The sequence below is a fragment of the Nycticebus coucang genome, chromosome 17 (genome assembly GCF_027406575.1).
Source record: "Nycticebus coucang isolate mNycCou1 chromosome 17, mNycCou1.pri, whole genome shotgun sequence".
Lineage (NCBI taxonomy): Eukaryota > Metazoa > Chordata > Mammalia > Primates > Lorisidae > Nycticebus > Nycticebus coucang.
Window position 1 is genome coordinate 25,002,766 of NC_069796.1, and position 21,564 is coordinate 25,024,329.

At 42.0% G+C, this 21,564-nt stretch overlaps 1 protein-coding gene across 1 annotated transcript in view; it reads right to left on the reverse strand.

Annotated features, from left to right (window-relative positions):
• ALDH7A1 (aldehyde dehydrogenase 7 family member A1) overlaps positions 1 to 21,564 on the reverse strand; it is a 43,168-nt gene that overhangs the window by 9,326 nt on the left and 12,278 nt on the right. Inside the window, exons 4-11 of the mRNA XM_053567386.1 lie at positions 18,700 to 18,780; positions 18,078 to 18,201; positions 13,314 to 13,446; positions 11,587 to 11,631; positions 6,290 to 6,367; positions 3,664 to 3,761; positions 2,669 to 2,710; positions 884 to 978 (exon numbers count right to left, since the gene is read on the reverse strand). Of these exons, the coding sequence (XP_053423361.1) occupies positions 884 to 978; positions 2,669 to 2,710; positions 3,664 to 3,761; positions 6,290 to 6,367; positions 11,587 to 11,631; positions 13,314 to 13,446; positions 18,078 to 18,201; positions 18,700 to 18,780 (696 nt within the window). The remainder of the gene's footprint in view (positions 1 to 883; positions 979 to 2,668; positions 2,711 to 3,663; positions 3,762 to 6,289; positions 6,368 to 11,586; positions 11,632 to 13,313; positions 13,447 to 18,077; positions 18,202 to 18,699; positions 18,781 to 21,564) is intronic.

A 21,564-nucleotide genomic window follows, 5' to 3' on the forward strand; every position in this document is an offset into this window, starting at 1 on the left:
TGAAATCCAACTAATCTTAGAGATTAAAATTCCCAAACCCCACACTGAAGCTAAACCACATCTCCTAATATATACTTAATATTAATCTCCCCCATCTATATGCACGCAGACTATAGAAAACACAAACACAGTCATCTGCTTTGCAATACATCAACATCACTTCGAGACTTGATTTGAGCCAAAAATTTAAATCTTTAAAATGCTTTGACTTGGCACCTGTAGCACAGTGGCTACGGTGATGGCCAGATACACCTAGGCTGGCGGGTTCAAACCCAGCCCAGGCCAGCTAAACAACAATGACAACTGCAATGAAAAAAAAATAGCTAGGCGTTACGGCGGGCACCTGTTAGTACCAGCTACCTGGGAGGCTGAGGCAAGAGAATCTCTTAAGCTCAAGAGTTTGAGGTTGCTGTGAGCTGTGACACCATGGCACTCTACCGAGGGGGATAAAGTAAGACTCTGTCTCAAAAATAAATAAATAAATAAAATGTTTTACTACTTAAATGCTTCATTATAAAGCAAGGCTATCTTTTAGGTAACTGTTTTAGAATTTTTCAAATGTTTACCTTCTTTTAGTCTCTAAGTGGCACTGGACTTTGTCCACATTGTTCTAAGAGTAGGACTGAAAATGGGTCTCATCTCCAGTCGATTGGCAGTGAGAGTCTGGTTAGCTGGGGCGGGAGAAAGGCAGATCACTGGCTAATTAGCAACGTCTGCCAACACCACAGAAGGGAGTGTAGTTAAACCACACATCTGCAAGTCCCGTCTAGGGAACACATCGTTCTAGCAATTCTTCTATGACACCTCGCTAACAGCAGACTTTGTTTAAAAAACAGTGTTTAAAGAGCAGCACAATCTCACACAGCCTTGCAGACAAACTCACCAGGCGTCTCGCAGTGGTACACCTCTGGCCAGCCGTCCCCACGGCGGCAAAGAGAGCTGATGGAACTACTAAGCTGAGGTCTGCATCCTCAAAACCTTAGAAAAGCACAGACATGCCCATCAGGGTAGCAAAGTAACCAAAGAATTTAGTCACTGGTATAAAACAAGGTCTTTAGGAAGTACACACGTACCCATAAATACGTAAAATTATTATTATTATACATGTCGATAAAAGGAAAAATAAAATAAAAACTACAAGAGAATACCAAAACTATCATTGCAAAGTAAGCAATTAACATCACAGAAACTTATATATGTGTGTGTGTGTGTGTGTTGGGGAGAGGCACACTTTTCTTCCAGGAAAGATTATAAGAAAATAAAGCAATGAGCTCTATGAGCTTTACCCAAGCACAGAGGGAACTTAAGGCTCTCACTCCTCTGAGTTCTTCACTGTCCCTCTCTCAGCCTCTGCTACTGAGCCTCCGCTGAACTTCCCTGAAGCCTCACCCCATGGCCTATTTTGATGTCAGCTTCCCTGGGCCCAGAGGTAACTGGGGAGGTCAGGTTGGCAATAAAAGGTCAGCATTTGGCACTTCAGACACACAATCAGTTTAAGTCTCAGAGTATAATCTTCAAATGAGATTAATAATGGTTATCTACTTCATAAGATTGTTGTGGGGGATTAAATGAAATAATGCATCTGAAACAGCTGGTCACAGCACCTAGCACACACCATCGCTCACTAAGTTTTATATATGTATATTTTTGTTTGTTTGTTTGTTTTGTTTTTGCAGTTTTTGGCCGGGGCCAGGTTTGAACCCGCCACCCCCAGTATACGGGGCCAGCGCCCTACTCCTTGATCCATAGGCACCGCCAATATTTTTTAATGAAAGTCTCTCTTTAGAATCAAAGTTCACCTGGAACTTTGGAACTTTCACCACACATTTTTTATACATCTGGTGTGCATATCTAGGCATTTAAACATGATAATAGGGCGGCGCCTGTGGCTCAAAGGAGTAGGGCACCGGCTCCATATGCTGGAGGTGGCGGGTTCAAACCCAGCCCCGGCCAAAAACTGCAAACATGATGATGATGGCAATATAGAAATTAGCAAGTTTTGTGTTTTTATCACAAAAGCCATGCTTCTATTATTAATACATCTCAACCTACTGATCTTCATTACATTAGTTAGGTTGGTAAACAATTTCCTTTTGTTAGAAATTCAAACAATTGAAAAAGAGAATTAAATAATCTCTAAAGCTACAGGGAAAGTGATTTTAAAAAATGTTTAAGGAAGTGTCCCTTCTCAACATAACAGCATTCGATAGTCCACCAAAGACAAAATAATGATTTTGAAGTCTAAAGGAATGATCAGGTCACTTAATCAGAGTTATTTGGTTGTTCTAGAGCAGTGGTTCTCAACCTTCCTAATGCCGCAGCCCTTTAATACAGTTCCTGTGGGTTGAGACCCACAGGTTGAGAACCGCTGTTCTAGAGAAACATGGGATCAGTTTTCAAAAAACAGAAGGAAAAATAAGAAATAATGTCGTACTTCAGCAGAAGTTCCATTCACAGGTTCTAAGCCCCAGATAACAATTTCCAAACATAAGTACCTAAATCACACTTTATTCTGTCTTACAAGTAACATTTCTCAACATGGGAATTAGATCCCAGGCTCACACAACATAGAAGGGATGAGTTCTTAAACAAGTTCTATATATTCAGGGTGGCTATTGAGGATATTGTGAGCAGAAAACAATATAAACAAAAAAAGAAGTAGCCTTACCAATAATGGCATTGTTTCCTCCCAGTTCTAACAAGCTTCTCCCTTTTAAAAAAAACCATGAACACAAATTAATGGCAAGTTCAGTAACTACTGCACCTGCCATTATCGGGATAGGCCTCAAATTATATACTATCCCAATTAGTTTCTCATTTATTTTCTTATTTATAAAGTGGAGTGACTATTGTATGAATGTCAAATATCTTTTATTTTATGTATCAGTCTACCATCGTCATTTAGAGAGAACATGACATTCTTTTCCAAATTATGCTGTTTAAATACAGGACTTGGCTTGCTCAACACCCATAGCACAAGTAGTTACTGTTCCTGCCACATACACTGAGGCTGGTGGGTTCGAATCCGGCCCAGGCCAGCTAAACAACGACAACTGCAACAGAAAATAGTTGGGCGTTGTGGTGGGCACCTGTAGTCCCAGCTACTGGAGAGGGACTTAAGCCCAAGAGTTTGAGGTTGCTGTGAGCTGTGACACCACAGCACTCTACCAAGCGTGACATAGTGAGACTCTGTCTCAAAAAATAAATAGGGCAGCACCTGTGGCTCAGTGAGTAGGGCACCAGCCCCACATACCAAGGGTGGCGGGTTCGAACCCGGCCCCAGCCAAACTGCAACAACAACAACAACAAAAATAGCCAGGCATTGTGGTGGGCACCTATAGTCCCGGCAACTTGGGAGAATGAGGCAAGAGAATCACCTAAGCCCAAGAGCTGGATGTTGCTATGAGATGTGATGCCATGGCACTCTACCAAGGGCGACAAAGTGAGACACTATCTCTGAAAATAAATTAATAAATAAATAATTAAATAAAGGACTTCCCTATCATTCAACTACTCATAACTGTAAATAACTGTATTTTTTCTTTCACTTGAACATTTAAATAAACATGGCCAGTGTCTCCAAGGAAAGGTCAAGTCAACTTTCAGATTTCACATCCATCCTTCTGAGGGAGTTAAAATCCTCATTGGAAAGTCAACACTTACCAAACCTCTCCTGCACCATAAGGGCCACCTGCTTTCCCACCTGCGTGCTCCCAGTGAAGGACAGCAGGTTCACGCGCTCATCTCTGGCCATTGCTGTGCTGCAGAGGAGCAGACACGATCACTCAGGCAGACAAACCAAGCAGTGGCAACATCTACTGGTACCCAGCAAGAAAACACTGATGTCTGCCCCTGGAACAGCAGTCAAAAGTACAAGGACGTATATCCCAGGGGAGCGAGGGAAGGTCCTTGTGAAACGGAAATCAATTTTTCACAAGGAGAACCATGCAGCAGGACAGGCTGACCTGCCCTGTGAGCACTCTGCACACAAATCACCTCGAGGAAGGTTGTTAGGGAAGAAAGTCTCTTACACAGAGTGGGGAACGGGGTGACAGAATCTCAGGGTTTCCTTGCTGAGCATTCCAGGTATTTTACAGACTCTTAACCTTCTGTGTAAGTCCTTTAAAAAGTAATAACTTAAAAGACCGTAGGGCCAGGCGTGGTCGCTCACGCCTATAATCCTACCACTCTGGGAGGCTGAAGCAGGTGGATTGCCTGACCTCAGGAGTTTGAAACCAGCTTGAGCCAGAGCGAGACCTCATCTCTAAAAATAGCTGGGTATTGTGGCAGGTACCTGTAGTCCCAGCTATTCAAGAGGATCACTTGAGCCCAAGAATTTGAGGTTGCTATGAGCTATGAGACTCTGTCTCAAAAAAATGAAAAGCCTTTAGGAAAATATCCTAAAATATTCCTCATGGAAATTGATTTATAAAGGCTACGCTAGGATTTCCAGGTGCTTCTAAGGAATGTAGGGCACAGACACTGTTGATTAGAACCTCTTTGTTCAGTGCTTCAAAGCGTTCAGTGTGAGCCAAGCAGGGCAGCGTCTGTCCGACATAGGGCTGGAGAACTTCAAATACCTCGGGAGGGCCGCCCCGGTTCAACCCTACAAACAGGAGCCTTCACACTCACAGGGGCTGCTGCCTAAAGCACTCCTGTATATGCCACTCTAATTATCTGAGCTATTCCAAGGCCAACACAAAGCATTAGACGCCAGTTTGCAAGAATAGAGTAAGTCAAAGGATACAATTCTCATGTTTTAAATGACATTTAGGTAATACTTGACTATGCACCATAGATGTGGGAGTTGTATTGTCTAATATTTTCTCATCTATATGAAAAAAAGAATAACTTATTCCTCCTTTTTGAAACGGCTCAGTGAGAAGAGTAGTATGTTGTAAGTGAGGGATGTAAACTAACCCTTACAACAGTATAGGTTATAAGACTCCACTCCGAGGAAACTTCACCTAATCAAAGTCTAAGCTGGTAAAAACAACCTCAGCTTTCTTCACAGTTCGGAGCAATTACAGTCAGTTCCAACTAAAAGAGGCTATGATGTTTGGCCAAGAAGCCAGACACAAGAGGCCATATATTACAATTTCACTTACACAAAATACCCCAAATATGCAAAGTAACAGAGACAGAAAGTACAGTAGTGGTTGCCAGGGGCTGGTGAGAGAGGGGAATGGGAAGTGATTGCTAATGAGTATGATCATTTGATCATCATTTGAGATGATCAAAATGTTCTGGAACGAGACAGTAGTGATGACTGCACAACACCGTAATCTAAAACCCACTAACAGTTCACTTTAAGAAGGAAAATTCCATGGTATGTGAATTGTATGGCAAAAAAAAAAAAACAATAGGCTGGGCCCAATGGCTCACACCTGTTAATCCTAGCACTCTTGGAGGATGAGGAGGGTGGATGCCTGAGCTCAGGAGTTCAAGACCAGCCTGAGGAAGAGTGAAACCCTGTCTCTACTAAAAATAGAAAAACTGTAAGAATAGCCGGGCGCTGAGGCGGGTACTTGTAGTCCCAGCTACTTGTGAGTCTGAGCCAAGAGGATCAGTTGAGCCCAAGAGTTTGAGGTTGCTTTGAGCAATGTTGCCACCGCACTCTATCAAGGGTGACAAAGTGAGACTGTCTAAATAAATAATAAAAACAGAGGCTGTGTTCCCAGGGTTCTCTGTTTGATCAGCTAAAGAACTCAGACAATGGACTAGGTACTCATGGGGGAGATAAGACCCCAGGCTACAATTCTATGGCTTTGCTTTATATGTACAGGTAGTCCCCTGGGGTTACAAAGGAGAGATTCTATAGATTTGTTCTGAAGTTGAATTTGTACTTAAGTTGGAATAGGCACATTGCAAGTTATAGATAGCTTCTATTGGTGAGAGTCATAGGTCAGATGTTTGTAACCCAGAGACTTACTGTAATAGCCTCTATCTGTAAGTTGTATGTAAGGTGGATGTTTGTAACTCAAGAACTGCCTATAAACACCTTTATAAATCAAGAATCAGGAAGTCACGGACTGCCCACCATAATAGCAGTTTGTTATCTCAGAATATAAACACCTTACCAACAGCAGCTGAAGGCAATTAAAGAAATAATTCTTACTCATCTTCCAACAGAAGTTATGCAAAGTAAGAGCCCAATGAGGTCCATAATCACGATTCCAGAGAACCAGCCTCATCTCCTTAGCTGTTGAGTTTTGTTATTTTAGTAAAGGTGATTCTAGCTGGACCTGGCGTCATTCAACAGAAGGATGTTCTTAGCCTATTAACCTACCCAATATCTGCTCCGCCACAAGTCAAGGAACAAATGGCACCAGGCAGTTTGTTGTCTTCCAGAACCTTGGCTATTATCCTAGAAAGGAAAAAGCAATTACAAAGGCGGTAATTTAATTTCCTCATACATATTAGGAAAAATGAGAAATAAAACCCCAACCACTTGACTCTCCTCTTACCAACATTCTCTCCCAAACATACTACCCACTCTCTTTTTCAGCCCACTTTCCAATTCCTAAGTCATCGTTCCTAAATGTTCTTCCAAGATTAAGAACCCTCTTACAGGCTCGGGCTCAAGCGGCTAAGGCACCAGCCACGTACACCTGAGCTGGCGGGTTCGAATCCAGGCCAAGCCCACCAAACAACGATGACAGCTACAACCAAAGAAAATAGTCGGCGTTGTGGTGGACGCCTGTAGTCCCAGCTACTTGGGAGGCGGAGGCAGAAGAATCGCTTGAGCCCAGGAGTTGAAGGTTGCTGTGAGCTGTGATGCCACAGCACTCTACCCAGGGCCACAGCTTGAAGCTCTGTCTCAAAAAAAAAAGAACCTTTTACATAAAGATTCTACCTTTAAACACTGAGACCTGGATTTCTCCCACAAATAAGAGAGATTTTCAAATATTTAGAGAACTTCTTTTCTAAAAGAACATTAAGAAGAAGAAAAGAACACAGAACATAAGAAGATGCCAAGCACTTCTCGGGTAGTTCGAATGATCATCGTTTTAAGTATTTCCTGCCAAACCACAAAGGCACATCTATCTGGTTCAAGATAGCAGATTGATCGCAGGCCTTTTTTGTCTCCCACCACAAATCCATCAAAGTGATAGTAAAGAAATAGAAAAGGAATACAAAGAAAACAAAAAAGGAATAAGACCTAGAAAGATAAAGCAAATAAGAGTTAGTCCCAACGGTAAATGAGAGATTTGGTAAAACGTTTCTGCAAAGCAGAGCTCAGTTAGCAAAATGGTAAAGAGTGACACAGGAAGAAGAGGTCGCCAAAGCCTAGAGCAGGTGCCAAAGGCATACAACAGAGGGAGCTGGGCCTACCCTGCAAACCCTGAAGGAGCCCAACTAGTGTCCACTGGCTTCGTACCAAACTACTGTAGCCAGGAAATACACTTCAGGCCAAAGCACCACGGACAAGCAAAGCATTCTCTCCTACAGTTTAAGCTGTTACAGTTAAGAAATACAGTTATGAGTGGCACCTGTGGCTCAAAGGAGTAGGGCACCGGCCCCATATACCAGAGGTGGTGGGTTCAAACGCAGCCCAGGCCAAAAAAAAAAAAAAAAGAAATACAGTTACATACTTCAATCTAATTTTGAGCTACAAAGTACTTCTGGTTTCTCTGAAACAGGAGTTTTTTATTTACTTTGAGTTTCCAGAGGACCAATAGAGCAAGGGTTCTTTTTTTTTTGAGACAGAGCCTCAAGTTGTCACCCTGGGTAGAGCGCTGTAGCATCACAGCTCATAGCAACCTCAAACTCTTGGGCTCATGCGATTCTCCTGCCTCCACCTCCCAAGTAGCTGGAACTACAGGCACTTGCTACAATACCCAGCTGTTTTTTGGTTGTAGTTGTCATTGTTGTTCGGCGGGCCCGGGCTAGATTCAAACCCACCAGCTCTGGTGTATGTGGCTGGCGCCTTACCCTCTTGAGCTATAGGTGCCTAGCCTAGAGCAAGGGTTCTATTCATCATCAGTAACATCAACTTGCTGGCTAAGTTCCAATTTGTTTAAATTTTAAAAAGACCCAAATCCCACCCCCATGCCATCGAACAGATACCATTGTTGTTCCTAAACAAATTCCCCAGTTGTCCCCCAAAGTGTCCTTTAAAGTGTTTTCTTTTCTTCCAATCTGGAATCCAATCAAGATCATGCATTGCAGGCATCATGTCTAAGACCAGGTTTTGGCTTATCCGATTCTTCTCTGGAAGCTTAGGTATATGTATTGTCTGTACAAGTAGACAGTACTCTCTTGAAAGGTAAGGATTTTGCTTTGTGCCTGTGGGTGTAGGTTAACAAAACCCGTTCTCCTAAGGTATGGGAATCTAATCTTAGATTAAAATTCTACCTCTGAAAAAAAATAAATAAATAAAATTCTACCTCTGTTCTCCAGGTCATCTGATAAATGTAAAAAATTGAACATTACTTAGACATCACAGCAAATGTTCTTGAACTAGGCTAATGATCTGTGAACTATCAATGGAAATGCCATGCTTTTTGGCCTTCCCTGCATGCAGTGACACTTGGAACTGTATGTCCTTTGTGGCACCTGAAAGCTATGCCTTTAGAAGTGATGTAAGAGATTTGAGGTTCTGTGGAGCATTTGGCTTTTAAGCTGAGGTAATCCCTACACCTGTTCCCTGTGGACCTCATCTCCTTGCACCTCAGTGATTGCTACAGGAACACCAACTGCCCTGATGCTGTCCCTGCAAACCACATCCCTGCCCTGTATCCTTCTGAATAGACAGAGGGACATGTGTTACCTGAACTCGTCCAATGAATCTGAACATTTTGTTGAATTTAAGAAAACCTCCCAGTGGGCCCTGCACCACCCTTGGCTAATTCCAAAAATATCTAGCACTATTTTACTTATTATCTTCCATTGCAAAATCAGATATTTCCAATTCTCTGAAAAATATCAACCAGCATGTATTAAAGACCTATATGAACATGTTGTATAAAGGAAACCAAACAAAACAAAAAAAAGGGCATGAAGTAAAACTAGTATCAAAACAAATAATATTTTAACCAGTTATACAAGCTCACTATGTCCACATTAACTATTCTGTTGTTTAAAAAAAAACAGTGGGCCCCTGGGCAGCACCTGTGGCTCAATGAGTAGGGCACCAGCCCCATATACCAAGGGTGGCGGGTTCAAACCCGACTCCGGCTAAACTGCAACAACAACAAAAAAAATAGCCAGGTGCTATGGCGGGCACCTGTAGTCCCAGCTAAAAGAATCACCTAAGCCCAATAGCTGGAGGTTGCTGTGAGTGTGACACACGGCACGCTACTGAGGGCTACTGAGGGTGACAAAGTAAGACTGTCTCTAAAAAAAAATTTATTTTAAATAATAAAAGTGGGCCCTGCACAATAACTTATACTGAGGAGGCACTCTGGGAAGCTGAGGCAGGAGGATCCCTTGAGCTCAGGAATTTCGAGACCAGCCTAAGCAAGAGCAAGTCCCCATCTCTACTAAAAATAGAAAAATTAGCCAGGTGTTGTGGAGGGTACCTGTAATCTCAGTTACTCGGGAGGCTGAGGCAGGAAGATTACCTAAACCCAGGAATCTGAGGTTGTTGAGAGCTAGGCTTAATGCCACGGCACTCTAGCCAGGGTGACAGAGTAAGACGGTCTCAAAAAAAAAAAAGTTTATTTTGAAAAATTGTTTCAAGAATCTCATCCTTTTGACTTGTTCTAACATGCAATTTCAACACCCCTGCCTTAGAGGTTATTGTTTCCTCAATGTCATATATTTCTTTCAATTAAACATTAACACATACTAACCTCTCTTTTAGCATATGTTTTCATTCCTAAGCCACTGTTCCAAATAATCTTATAACATTAAAAACCCTCTTTCAGGCTCGGTGCCTGTAGATCAGCGGCTAGGGAGCCAGCCACGTACACCGGAGCTGGCAAGTTCGAATCCAGCCCAGGCCCGCCAAACAACAATGACAACTACAACCAAAAAATAGCCGGGCACTGTGGTGGGTGCCTCTATTCCCAGCTACTTGGGAGGCTGAGGCAAGAGAATCACTTAAGCCTGAGAGTTTGAGGTTGCTGTGAGCTGTGACGCCACAGCACTCTACTGAAGGTGACATAGTGAGACTCTGTCTCAAAAAAAAAACAAAACCCTCTTTCATACACAATCTACCATAAGCTCTTGAAAAACAGTTGTTAAATCAGAGAAAGCAAACATGCAACCAAGGAAGGAACATGAAAATACACCCCAGCCCCACACGGGAAGGCACCTTATTCTATATTCCTTTAAACTCCAAATGACATGGGAGGCCCAGCTACATCAGTCAGGAGGACACAGGACTCTCAAACTCTACAATGACAAATAAACAATACTGCTTCGAGGAACTCATCAGAGTTGTTCTCAAATACAAATGAGTAAAACACTAATAATTTTTTTTTTTTTTTAGACAGAGCCTCAAGCTATCACCCTGGAGTGCCGTAGCTTCACAGCTCACAGCAACCTCCAACTCCTGGGCTTAAGCAATTCTCTTGCCTCAGCCTCCCAACTAGCTGGGATTATAGGCCACCTGCTACAATGCCCAGCTATTTTTTGGTTGTAGTTGTCATTGTTGGCAGGCCTGGGCTGGACTCAAACCTGCCAGCTCTGGTGTATGTGGCTGACGCCTTAGCCGCTTGAGCTACAGGCGCTGAGCCTACACTAATAATTTTTAAACCAAAATAAGCAATATATTTTAAACAGCGTTAGATGAATCAGCCAATTAGTATAATAACAAGTTCTGTTTGCTTAACAGAGGCTGAGCACAGTGGATCACAGCTCTAATCCGAGTGCTCTGAGAGGCCGAGGCAAGAGGATTGCTTGAGGTCAGGAGTTTGAGAGCAACTTGAACAAGAGACCCCATTTCTATTAAACACAGAAAAATTAGGTGTGGTGGTGTGTAGCTGTAGTCCCAGCCAACAGGAAGGCTGGGGCAGAAGAACTGCTGAAGGCCAAGAGTTTGATGTGGCAGTGAACTATGATCACATACCTGCACTTTGGCTGGGGCAACAGAGCAAGAATAAATAGTCATTAAGCAAAAGCAAAAAAATGTATTAGTTGGGTAGAAATCTATTCTCAAAACTATTCACTTGTTGAATAGTTATAAAATATAGTCACTAAACTGCAAAAAATATTTCCTCTCCACTAGAGATGTTATTTTCTAAGTGACCAAAACATGTCTATAAGAGTTCAACATTTAGGGGCAGTGCCTGTGGCTCAGTGAGTAGGGTGCTGGCCCCATATACCAAGGGTGGCGGGTTCGAACCTGGCCCTGGCCAAACTGCAACAATAAAACAAAACAAACAAAAAAAAAAAGTTCAACATTTATAGCAGTATCTGGCATGATTCTAAAGAGTTAAATGATATTGCTCTGGAAGAGATCTATAAACTGTAAAAATGATATAAATACATTATTATAACCAAAGGAGAAAGAAGTTATCCAAATTCCATGCTTTAAGAAATATGATACTTTCACATGGGATTAAAATGTCAGAGGCCTATCAATTACCCTTTCAAGATCATTCCAAACCCAGGAAAGAAAAAGCCACATTTACTTACTTTGTGACAGCTACACTAATGAGGGAAGTTGTTGGAGCTCCTTTCCTTAAGGTTAAAAAAAAAAAAAAGGAAATAAAAAGTAAGAAACTTAATTTGATGGAAACCATAAATACTTTTTATTATCAGGGAGAAAGAAAAGTCTTTGTGAGAAAAAGTGCTGTTCAGTTAGAGAACTAACAAATGAACCTTGTAACTAAAACAGAAATCTGTCCTTCAGTCACTGTCTCTGAGACCGCAGGGACTACAAAACTTTCTGGAATATAAAAAATGGCAGCAAGCAACTGAACTTGGAGTGAAGCAGAAATCTATCAATGTGCTGCCTTCATCAAACTTTCCTTGCAAGGCTCAGGGGCCCAAGGACAACTATACAATTAGCCTTTCTGGATTAGAATGCTGGAAAACAAGGGTTCTGAATAATTAATTCTCCCAACTATGCCTTGTTTTATAGATAGTGTTTGAGTACACTCAGTTGAGTACCACATGTAAGATCAGTAAGTAACTAGTGGAACAGATGCACACACAGGCCAAAGGCACTTTCCTGATCTTCCTTATAGAAGTTCTTCCATTGAACACGAAAGCTAAAAGCAAGTAACTGTTTTGCCATCTACAATATACAGACATTTTTACTATCAAATATTTTAGAAAGATGAAAAATTTACAGCATCAATAATAACACTGGCCAAGTGCCTCAGAAGCACTTGGTAATTTACTATCAAATTTTTATTGAATAAAAAAGTAAAATTTTAAAAAGAAGGTTGTGACATCAGAAGTTTTTTGTCCTAGTTTTTTTCTTAGTTTTCTATTTGAGAAATATGGTATAATACACAATATATCCTGTCTTTCTTCTCAGTTTCCCTTGGAAACTTCTAAGTGACAATAGTGCCTTTGTGATATTAACAAGATGACTATACGTTAATATAGCTTATAGCTTCAGCACAAAGACCAATCACCTTTCAGCCACTGTAGTACCTCCAAGGACGGAAGGAAGGCTGGAGACTGATTTTAAACAGGAGTTAATTATCTATGGCTACATAATAAAACCCTAATAAAAATTCTGGATATCCAAGTGCAGTGGGGTTTCCTGGCTGGTAAACACACTGATATATACCAGGAGGGTGACATACCCTGACATCACTAGGAGACCTTCTAGGGCCCGTCCATACCTTGCCCCAGGTGTACCTTTTATAATGAAACTGTAATCATTACATATAATGCTTTCTCGAGCTCTGTGGGTCATTCCAGTGAACTATCAAAACTGAGGGTTCATAGGAATCTCCCAATTTATAGATGGCTGGCCAGAACTGCAGATGTTCTGGGGACCCCACTTGCAGTTTGCACCTGAAGTAGAGGCAGGCTTGTAGAGGACTGCACCCTTACACCTGACACTAACTGTGCGTACGTAATGTCAGGACTCAACGTCAGTACACCCACTGGGGTAGCAATAGACTGGGAAGAACAGGAGGGCGATGCTAGGTCAAAAAAATAAACATATAACCAATGGTTAAAATATATAATTAAAAATCAGCACTTCACAACTAGCAGATATGACTTAGTATGTTAACTGAAAGAGTATCGCAAGTAGAAAACATTTCAAGGTACAAAAATAACTTTTTAGCAACATTCAAAAATACATTTTGGAAATGGCTACTTTTCTTACCATCTTGCTACACAGGAAAGTGAGCGGGTCTTACCAAAGGCAGACGGGCAGGAAAGTGAGCAGGTCTTACCAAAGGCAGACGTTCCCACAGATCATGGCGATGGCATTGTTCCAGCCATACACTGCCACAGGGAAATTGAACGCAGTGATGATTCCAACCAGGCCTACAGGATTCCACTGTTCAATGAGTGCATGGGCAGGTCCTCAGGATAGAAAAGGGATGGAATGAGCCAAAGCATGTTAATTTAATGCAATAACAAAGTCCGATATTTTTCATTTTCAGAAAAAAGGTACACCTGACCAGAGGGGATTCCATATGGCTTGCAGTGGGTCACTCCACATAGCTGTGGGATATTGGTACTTTAATTAATATACAACAAAAGTAGTTATTACTATACTACCTTGTAAACCATGGTAATATTCATTATGCTTCTGATCCTCATAGAAAATCTGCACAAGGCAGGACACTTTAGAGCAGTGGTTCTCAACCTTCCTAATGCTGCGGCTCTTTAATATGGTTCCTGTGAGTCCCAACAGGTTGAAAACTGCTGCTTTAGAGAGAGGTGATGATGTCAGAATAATGAGACTAGGACCAGGGCTGAGGCCTGGTGCAGAGGCTTGAAGACGGGCTGCCGGTGTTAAAGTAATCAACCTTAAACAGAAGGCGCTGAACCATAGGCAAGAACCAGCTTCAACTGGCTTGTCAGCTACCTCTGTCACTTTACATGACCTTAAGCTAATTGTAATATCATTTGCATTGTGGTTTTAAAATTTCTCTGCCCTTGGGCAGCGCCTGTGGCTCAAGGAGTAGGGTGTCGGTCCCAAATGCTGCAGGTGGCGGGTCCAAACCTAGCCCCAGCCAAAAACCACAAAATAAAAATAAAAATAAAAAAATAAAATTTCTCTGCCCTTGAAATCACCGTGACAGTTCTAAAACAACTGTATAAAATATGAAAATGGAAAGGAACCCAATTCTAGAAATTACTACCCAAATTCTTAGTAAAAGCCGAGCCCTTGGCCTTGACTATTCCTCCCTTCAATTAGTAAAACTACCAAAGATCTCGACTCACCTTTTCCCAGAGCAGCTTCTCTCTCTGAGCCTGTCTCTTTCCAGCCTGCCCGCTTTCCTTCCTGAGAGTGTACTTTTGCTGCTTTCGATAAAAGGTGGCACGGGCTTGGCTCGTGTGGTGCACCCTGAGATTCTTTTCCTAAGAAACACTACAAACTTGGGAAAAGCTCCCCTGGGAGACGGATAACAGTAAGAGGTGCTCTAGGTGATGCGCTCACAGAGGGCAGAGGCGGACCAAGACGCTGGAGTTGTGACCCTGAGGCCGACGTTCTCTGGGTTGCCTCAGGAAGCCCTGGGCTTCTCTAAATTCAAGACAAAGCAGCTCATTTGGAGGGGGGAGAGGAGATGCCTCTAATAATTACATCTGTTCAACAAATGAATTGCACAAATCTTTATATTCCTATAGGAAAACTATAGGAAAATACTATATAAACAAAAAACATTTGTGTTTTAAACACAAACTTTAAAGTCACTCAAAATCCTGCAGGAGCTTATGCAGTTGGAACAATGAAGAACCAGACCAAAGGAAAATGATGGTTCCCGTTTTCCCATGGCAGCAGTCCAGCAATCAATCTCCCCAACCACACTTGCCCTGCTAGATAGGCTGGGGAAACCAAACCACAGGCAGCACCTCTCTCCCAGGCCCTCTTGTCCAGGTATCCTGAACCCCAGCAAAATAACATGTCAGCACGGCCTCTTCCTGGCAGGGCCTGCCCTCCCCTCTCTGCCCTGATGTTACCTTGTATTACAACACTCTGGTGTGTGGATTGCTACTGAAGCCACCCCCAGAATAAAGTCCAAACTCCTAGCTGGGAAAAGTCCGTTTCCAGGGTTCCCGCTCCACCCATTTGCCACCCCCACACTGTACCCTCTGTTGCTGTGCTGAAGCAATGCAACTCCCCAAATAAGATATACTCTCCCCCACCTAAGCTTTCCCAGAGGCTTCCTCCTTGCTTCAAACAAGCCACTGCCCTAGCACCCCACTTCCTTATCTGGGTCTTCCCTGAACCTTTACCCTGGCCACCTTCTCCAGAGCCCTCTACTGACTGCACTCAGGGGGCTGGGTAAAGGGATTTATAAGTTCCTTACATTTTAGGTGGGAGATGAGTAAATTGATAATTATAATCTAGGTGTTAAGTACTGGGGTGGGGTAGAGCACGGGATGGTGATTGTGTGGAAGGAGCCCCTGACCTCTTGACCATGCCCTATTGATCAAGTAATGCCTGGCACCTGGTAGACGCTCAGTAAGCATTTATCGAATTCACGAAGTCAAAGTCACCCAAAGCCTCTGCATACATGAGTAATCTACTTCTTAAAAAAAGTATGTAAACCATTGAAAGAGATTTTAGTTGTGTTTAAATATTGTGACCTACTTGTCTGTACCCTCATATTCACCTGAAATAAAAAATAAAAATAAAAAAAGAATAGGCCGGGTGTGGTGGCTCACACCTGTAATCCCAGCACTTTGGGAGGCCGCGGTGGGTGAATGGCCCAAGCTCACGAGTTTGAGACCAGTCTGAGCAAGAGTGAGACCCCATCTCTAAAAATAGCCAGGCATTGGGGGGGGCGCCTATAGCCCTAGCTACTCAGAAGGCTGAGGCAAGAGAATCGCTTCAGCCCAGTAGTCTGAGGTTGCTGTGAGCTGTGACGCCACAGCACCCTGACAGGGGCAACAAAGTGAGACTCTGTTTCAAAAATAAGTAAATAAATAAATAAATAAAATTTACAAAGAATAATGAATAAAAACTAAATATATATATATATATATATATATTTCATTGTGAGAAACACATCACAGCAGGTATAAATCAAAAAGGTGACCTGCCTACACACATCCACTTCCCCAAATTAGCAATTTACTAACTTTTTTCTCAGCTAGAAAAACCTCTTGAAAGTGTTCAGTGACACAAAATTAATCCTGGATGATGGAAATTAACTGTTATATATGTAATTAAGGGTCATCATTTAAAAAATACATTAAAAATATCTAATTAAAGACATTAACTGTACATTTAAAAAGACTCGTCTAACCCTTTCTAGAAGTAAGGAAGTTGCCCAACATTTCAAGGTAAAAATCGAAATATTTCTTTTCCGGCTAAGGCGCCAGCCACATACACCTGAGCTGGTGGGTTCAAATCCAGCCCGGGGCCCACCAAACAACAATGACGGCTGCAACCAAAAAATAGCCGGGCGTTGTGGCAGGTGCCTGTAGTCCCACCTAGTTGGGAGGCTAAGGCAGGAAAATCACTTAAGCCCAGGAGTTGGAGGTTGATGTGAGCTATGATGTCACAGCACTCTACTCTGGGTGACAGCTGGAGGACTGTCTCAAAAAAAAAAAAAAAAATTTTTAATTAACATTGAAAGCCGGGCGTGGTGGCTCATGCCTATAATTCTAGCACTCTAGGAGGTGGACTGCTTGAGCTCATGGGTTCAAGACCAGTCTGAGCCAGAGCAAGACCCCATCTCTACTAAAAATACAAAAAACTGAGGCAAAAATATTGCTTGAGCCCAAGAGTTGGAGGTTGCTGTGAGCTATGACATCGCCATGGCACTCAACCCAGAGTGACAACTTGAAACTCCATCTCAAAATAAATAAATAAATATATATATAAACATTGATATAATTTTTTTAAAACGTAAATGCAGGCCAGATACAGCGGCTCACACCTGTAATTCTAGCACTCTGGGAGGCTAAGGAAAGAGGATTGCTTGAGGCCAGGTCTTTGACACCAGCCTGAGCAAGAGCAAGACCCCATCTCTACTGAAAATATAAAAGTAGCTAGGCGCGATGGCACACCTTTAGTCTTAGCTACACACAAGGCTGAAACGGAAGAACTGTTCAAGCCCAGGAGTTGGAGGCTGTAGTGAGCTCTGATGATACCACTGCACTGTAGTTTGGGTGACAGAGGAAGACCCTGTCTCAGAAAAAATTAAAAACTTTAAAAACTAAGGGCTCGGTGCCTGTAGCTCAGTGGCTAGAGAGCCAGCCGCATGCACTGGAGCTGGCAGGTTTGAATCCAGCCTGGGTCTGCCAAATAACAATGACAACTACAACCAAAAAGTAGTGGGGTGTTGTGGCAGGTGCCTGTGGTCCCAGCTACTTGGGAGGCTGAGGCAAGAGAAACACTTAAGCCCAAGAGTTTGAGGTTGCTGTGAGCTGTGACGCCATGCACTCTACCCAGGGCAACATAGTGAGACTGTCTCAAAAAGAACAAAAGAAAAAAAAAAAAAACTTTAAAAACTAAGAAATGGATGCAGCCTTTTCATAAAAGTGTAGAATTAGAGAAAGATAATCTTCATAAACATTATTTTTAGTACATGCTAATAGTCTACTAAAATAAGCTTAAAATTTCCCTTATGATTTAACATTTAGGTCATTTCTAATATTTTTTAATACAATGAACATCTTTACATAGAAACTTTTGCCACACTTCAGATTATTTACTTAAATTACGTTTTTGAAATTGGCTTTATATTTAAAGCTCTTTGGGTATATTTCCAAATTATTTTCCAGATGGTTAAAGAGAGTCTCATCCACAAACTTGCCATGAGTTTTATCTTTAAAACCAGACCAAAAAAAAAAAAAAGTTCTTGACATATTTTCACCTGTTTTAATTTGCATCTCTTAGAAAGATTAAAAATATTTTCACAAATTTATATGCTATTTGCAATTCCTTATTTGCAAACTGCTCACAGCCAGAGCACTTTTTAGAGCTTCCCATATCAGAGTGCATAACTCTTAGCTTAACTGAGTTCACAGCTTACTTTCAGAAGGCAAGATGGGTCCCCCAATCATTCGTGATAAGCCAACAGCATAATCACAAATATCCACGTACTCTTGAACTTCTCCCACACCTTCCACTAAGATTTTCCCCATCTCCAAAGATACCTAAAAATATAAAAAGCAGAATTTTTCCAACAGAATTCACATTTTAAACATTAAATTTAGCCAGGCGTTGTGGCGGGTGCCTGTAGTCCCAGCTACTCGGGAGGCTGAGGCAAGAGAATCGCTTAAGACCAGGAGCTGGAGGTTGCAGTGAGCTGTGTGAGGCCACGGCACTCTACCGAGGGCCATAAAGTGAGACTCTGTCTCTACAAAAAAAATAAATAAATAAACATTAAATTAAGGAAGGAAAAAGCAAAACATGTTTTGTGTTTATTTCATAGGGGTAATAAACTGAAGAATGTTCTTTTCTGAAGAATTTTAAAACACAAGAATTGCTTTCACTTTTTCTTATCATGTTCATCTTTCCTCCAAAGAAAGGATTTTTGAAATTTATACATTGCTTTTCTTTAAAAAAAAAATTCCCAATCTTAAGCACAGAAATCCATTGACAGCCCTGTTCTCCACTCAAAGGATTATGCATATATTACAAAAACACTTTACCAAGCTTCCGAGTATTTGGATCTTCTCCCGCAAGGCATCCCCAATCTGTCTTACAATTTCTCCTCGCTTTGGAGCAGGAATCTAAGAAAAGAAAGGAGTTTTAGTGGATTTAGAGGATTCAAAGTGTAAATTCATAACTATAATACACGTCTTTGAGGTGTGCCATAAAGAACAAAATATATCACATCATAAACGACTTTGTAGGGCGGCGCCTGTGGCTCAGTCGGTAAGGTGCCGGCCCCATATACCGAGGGTGGCGGGTTCAAACCCGGCCCCGGCCAAACCTCAACCAAAAAATAGCTGGGCGTTGTGGCAGGCGCCTGTAGTCCCAGCTACTCGGGAGGCTGAGCCAAGAGAATCGCTTAAGCCCAGGAGTTGGAGGTTGCTGTGAGCTGTGTGAGGCCACGGCACTCTACCGAGGGCCATAAAGTGAGACTCTGTCTCTACAAAAAAAACCAAAAAAAACAAAAATGACTTTGTGATCCCATCAAGGCTGGCACAGGTAAACACCGGGCTGAAATAAGCACCAGACACTCACGGAACTTGTATCTATCTGGAGGCACTGGGGCCGGGGAGGGCAACAAGTAATTACTAACTGCCATCAGGGCTACAAAGACAAAGGAAATCAAAAGAAAATGGTAATATTACTTTCCCTAAAAGGTTGACAGGAAAAATCGCTTAGTGAGGAGATATTGAGGCTGAAATCTGAAGGATGGGAAAAGTTACCCGTAGGAATATTCTTCCCAGGGGAAAGAAAAACAGCTAAGACTACTCGGGAGGCTGAGGCAAGAGAATCGCTTAAGCCCAGGAGTTGGAGGTTGCTGTGAGCTGTGTGATGCCACGGCACTCTACCGAGGGCCATAAAGTAAGAATCTGTCTCTACAAAAACAAAAGAAAGAAAAGAAAAACAGCTAAGAGAGATCAACAGCAAACAAAAGGAGACGACTGGGAAGGCCGGAATGTCTAAAACTAAAAGCTTATAAGGAGTCAGAGTCTTACTCCAGGGGTAGCTCAAAGTCTGTAAAAGGTTTTAAGGCACAGAATAAGAGACTGTACTTTATCTTTAAATATCAGTATCTGATACGTAGAGAATAAACAGGGAAAAGATTAATGTGACTGAGCCGTAATCCTGCAGGTGTAGCAAGGGAAAGAAAAAGTGGAGCGTGACTGTTGCAGAAGAGGACGCACTAATGTTAGAGATAAAACAGCCGTTCTCAACCTGTGGGTCACGACCCCCGGCCATCAGGAAGGTTGAGAACCACTGAGATAAAAGGAAAGAGGGCAATAAGAGAACTAAGGATAAAGCCACCACTCCCACCTGTAATCCCAGCACTCTAGGCTGCTGAGGCAGGAGGATCCCTGGAGCTCAGGAGTTAAGACCAGCCTGAGCAAGAGCGAGACCCAGTCTCTACTAAAAATAGAAAAAAATTATCCAGGCCTTGTGGCAGGCACCTGTAGTCCCAGCCACTTAGAAGGCTGAGGCAGGAGAAATACTTGAGTTCAAGAGTTTGAGGTTGCTGGGAGCTTTGGTGCTGAGGCCACAGCACACTAGGTTGGGCAACAGAGGGAGATTCTGTCACCAAAAAAAAAAAAAAGAAAGAAAGAAAAAGAAAAGAAAGAACTAAGGATGATTCCCTAGTCTGTAGTTGGAATATGGAGGTGGATGGAATATAATTACTTCAATGAAGAAGACTTGAAGGGAAATGCCAGGGGTCGGGGAGGGTGAAAAGTACAAGTTGTGTCATTAAGTTTGAGATGTGATTCATGAATAGACACAATTTCCCCTATTTGACCATCATTTCCCTCCACTTCTTCCCAGTTCTACCTCTCCTTCAAAGGGGAGCTAAAATGAACCTCCCCAGGCCCGGGCCAATCTCACACACATTATCTTTTCACTCCCTCTCCCTCTCTCTCTCACACACCTGCTCACACTCTGACTCACAGGTTGACGTGGGCTCAAAGCTCTTCTAGGCTCTCTCTTCTCCCCAACTATATAACTGTGTCTTAATACAGCTTTTCAGAACTTGGCAACATATTAACCTTTAAAACATTCCTACTCTTTGACCAGACAGTCTCACTTCTGGAAACTGAGCTTATGCATAAGTATGCAAATGTGTAGGTACAATAAGATTCATTGCAGTGCTGTTTCTAGTAAAGAAAAATAGAAACCAAGGCAGCGTGTATGGCTCAAAGGAGTAGGGCACCTGCCCATATGCCGGAGGTGACGGGTTCAAGCCCAGCCCTGGCCAAAAACTGCAAAAAAGAAAAATAGAAACTATCTAAATATCCACCCAATTAGATTGGTTAATTATGGAACAGCTATAAAATGGAATACTCTCTAAACAGAAGGAAGTAAATGTATATGGGAAAACATTTAAGAGCTGTAAGAGGACAATAGGAAACAAGATAATAATGCATATGGTAAATAAACTTCTGTTTAAATTTGGAAGAAAATACACCAAGCTGTTAACACTGGTTATTTCTAGTGAGTGGAATTGTAACAGATTTCATTCTCCACATGTTGGATGTCAGCAATGTTTGTCATTTTTACAATGCATGTGCACTTTAAGAAACAGAAAACAAAAATCTGTAACATTAATCAGCGTTGATCCTATACATTTCCCAGTACAGGGCATGGGTTTAGTAATAACCCAATTGAATTTAAGCGGCACATTAGTAAGTGTAGCCAAGTTGATTCATTTCAACTCAGAAATGGCCAGTACACAAGGCCTTTCACCTCCCATTCTGGGTACATTTTATTCAATTAATCTTTCAACAGCGATCTAATTATTACACACATACTATGTGCCAGATACTGTGTTAATGCCTGGGAATTTTGTAAAGAATGCAGTTACAAGCCAGGCG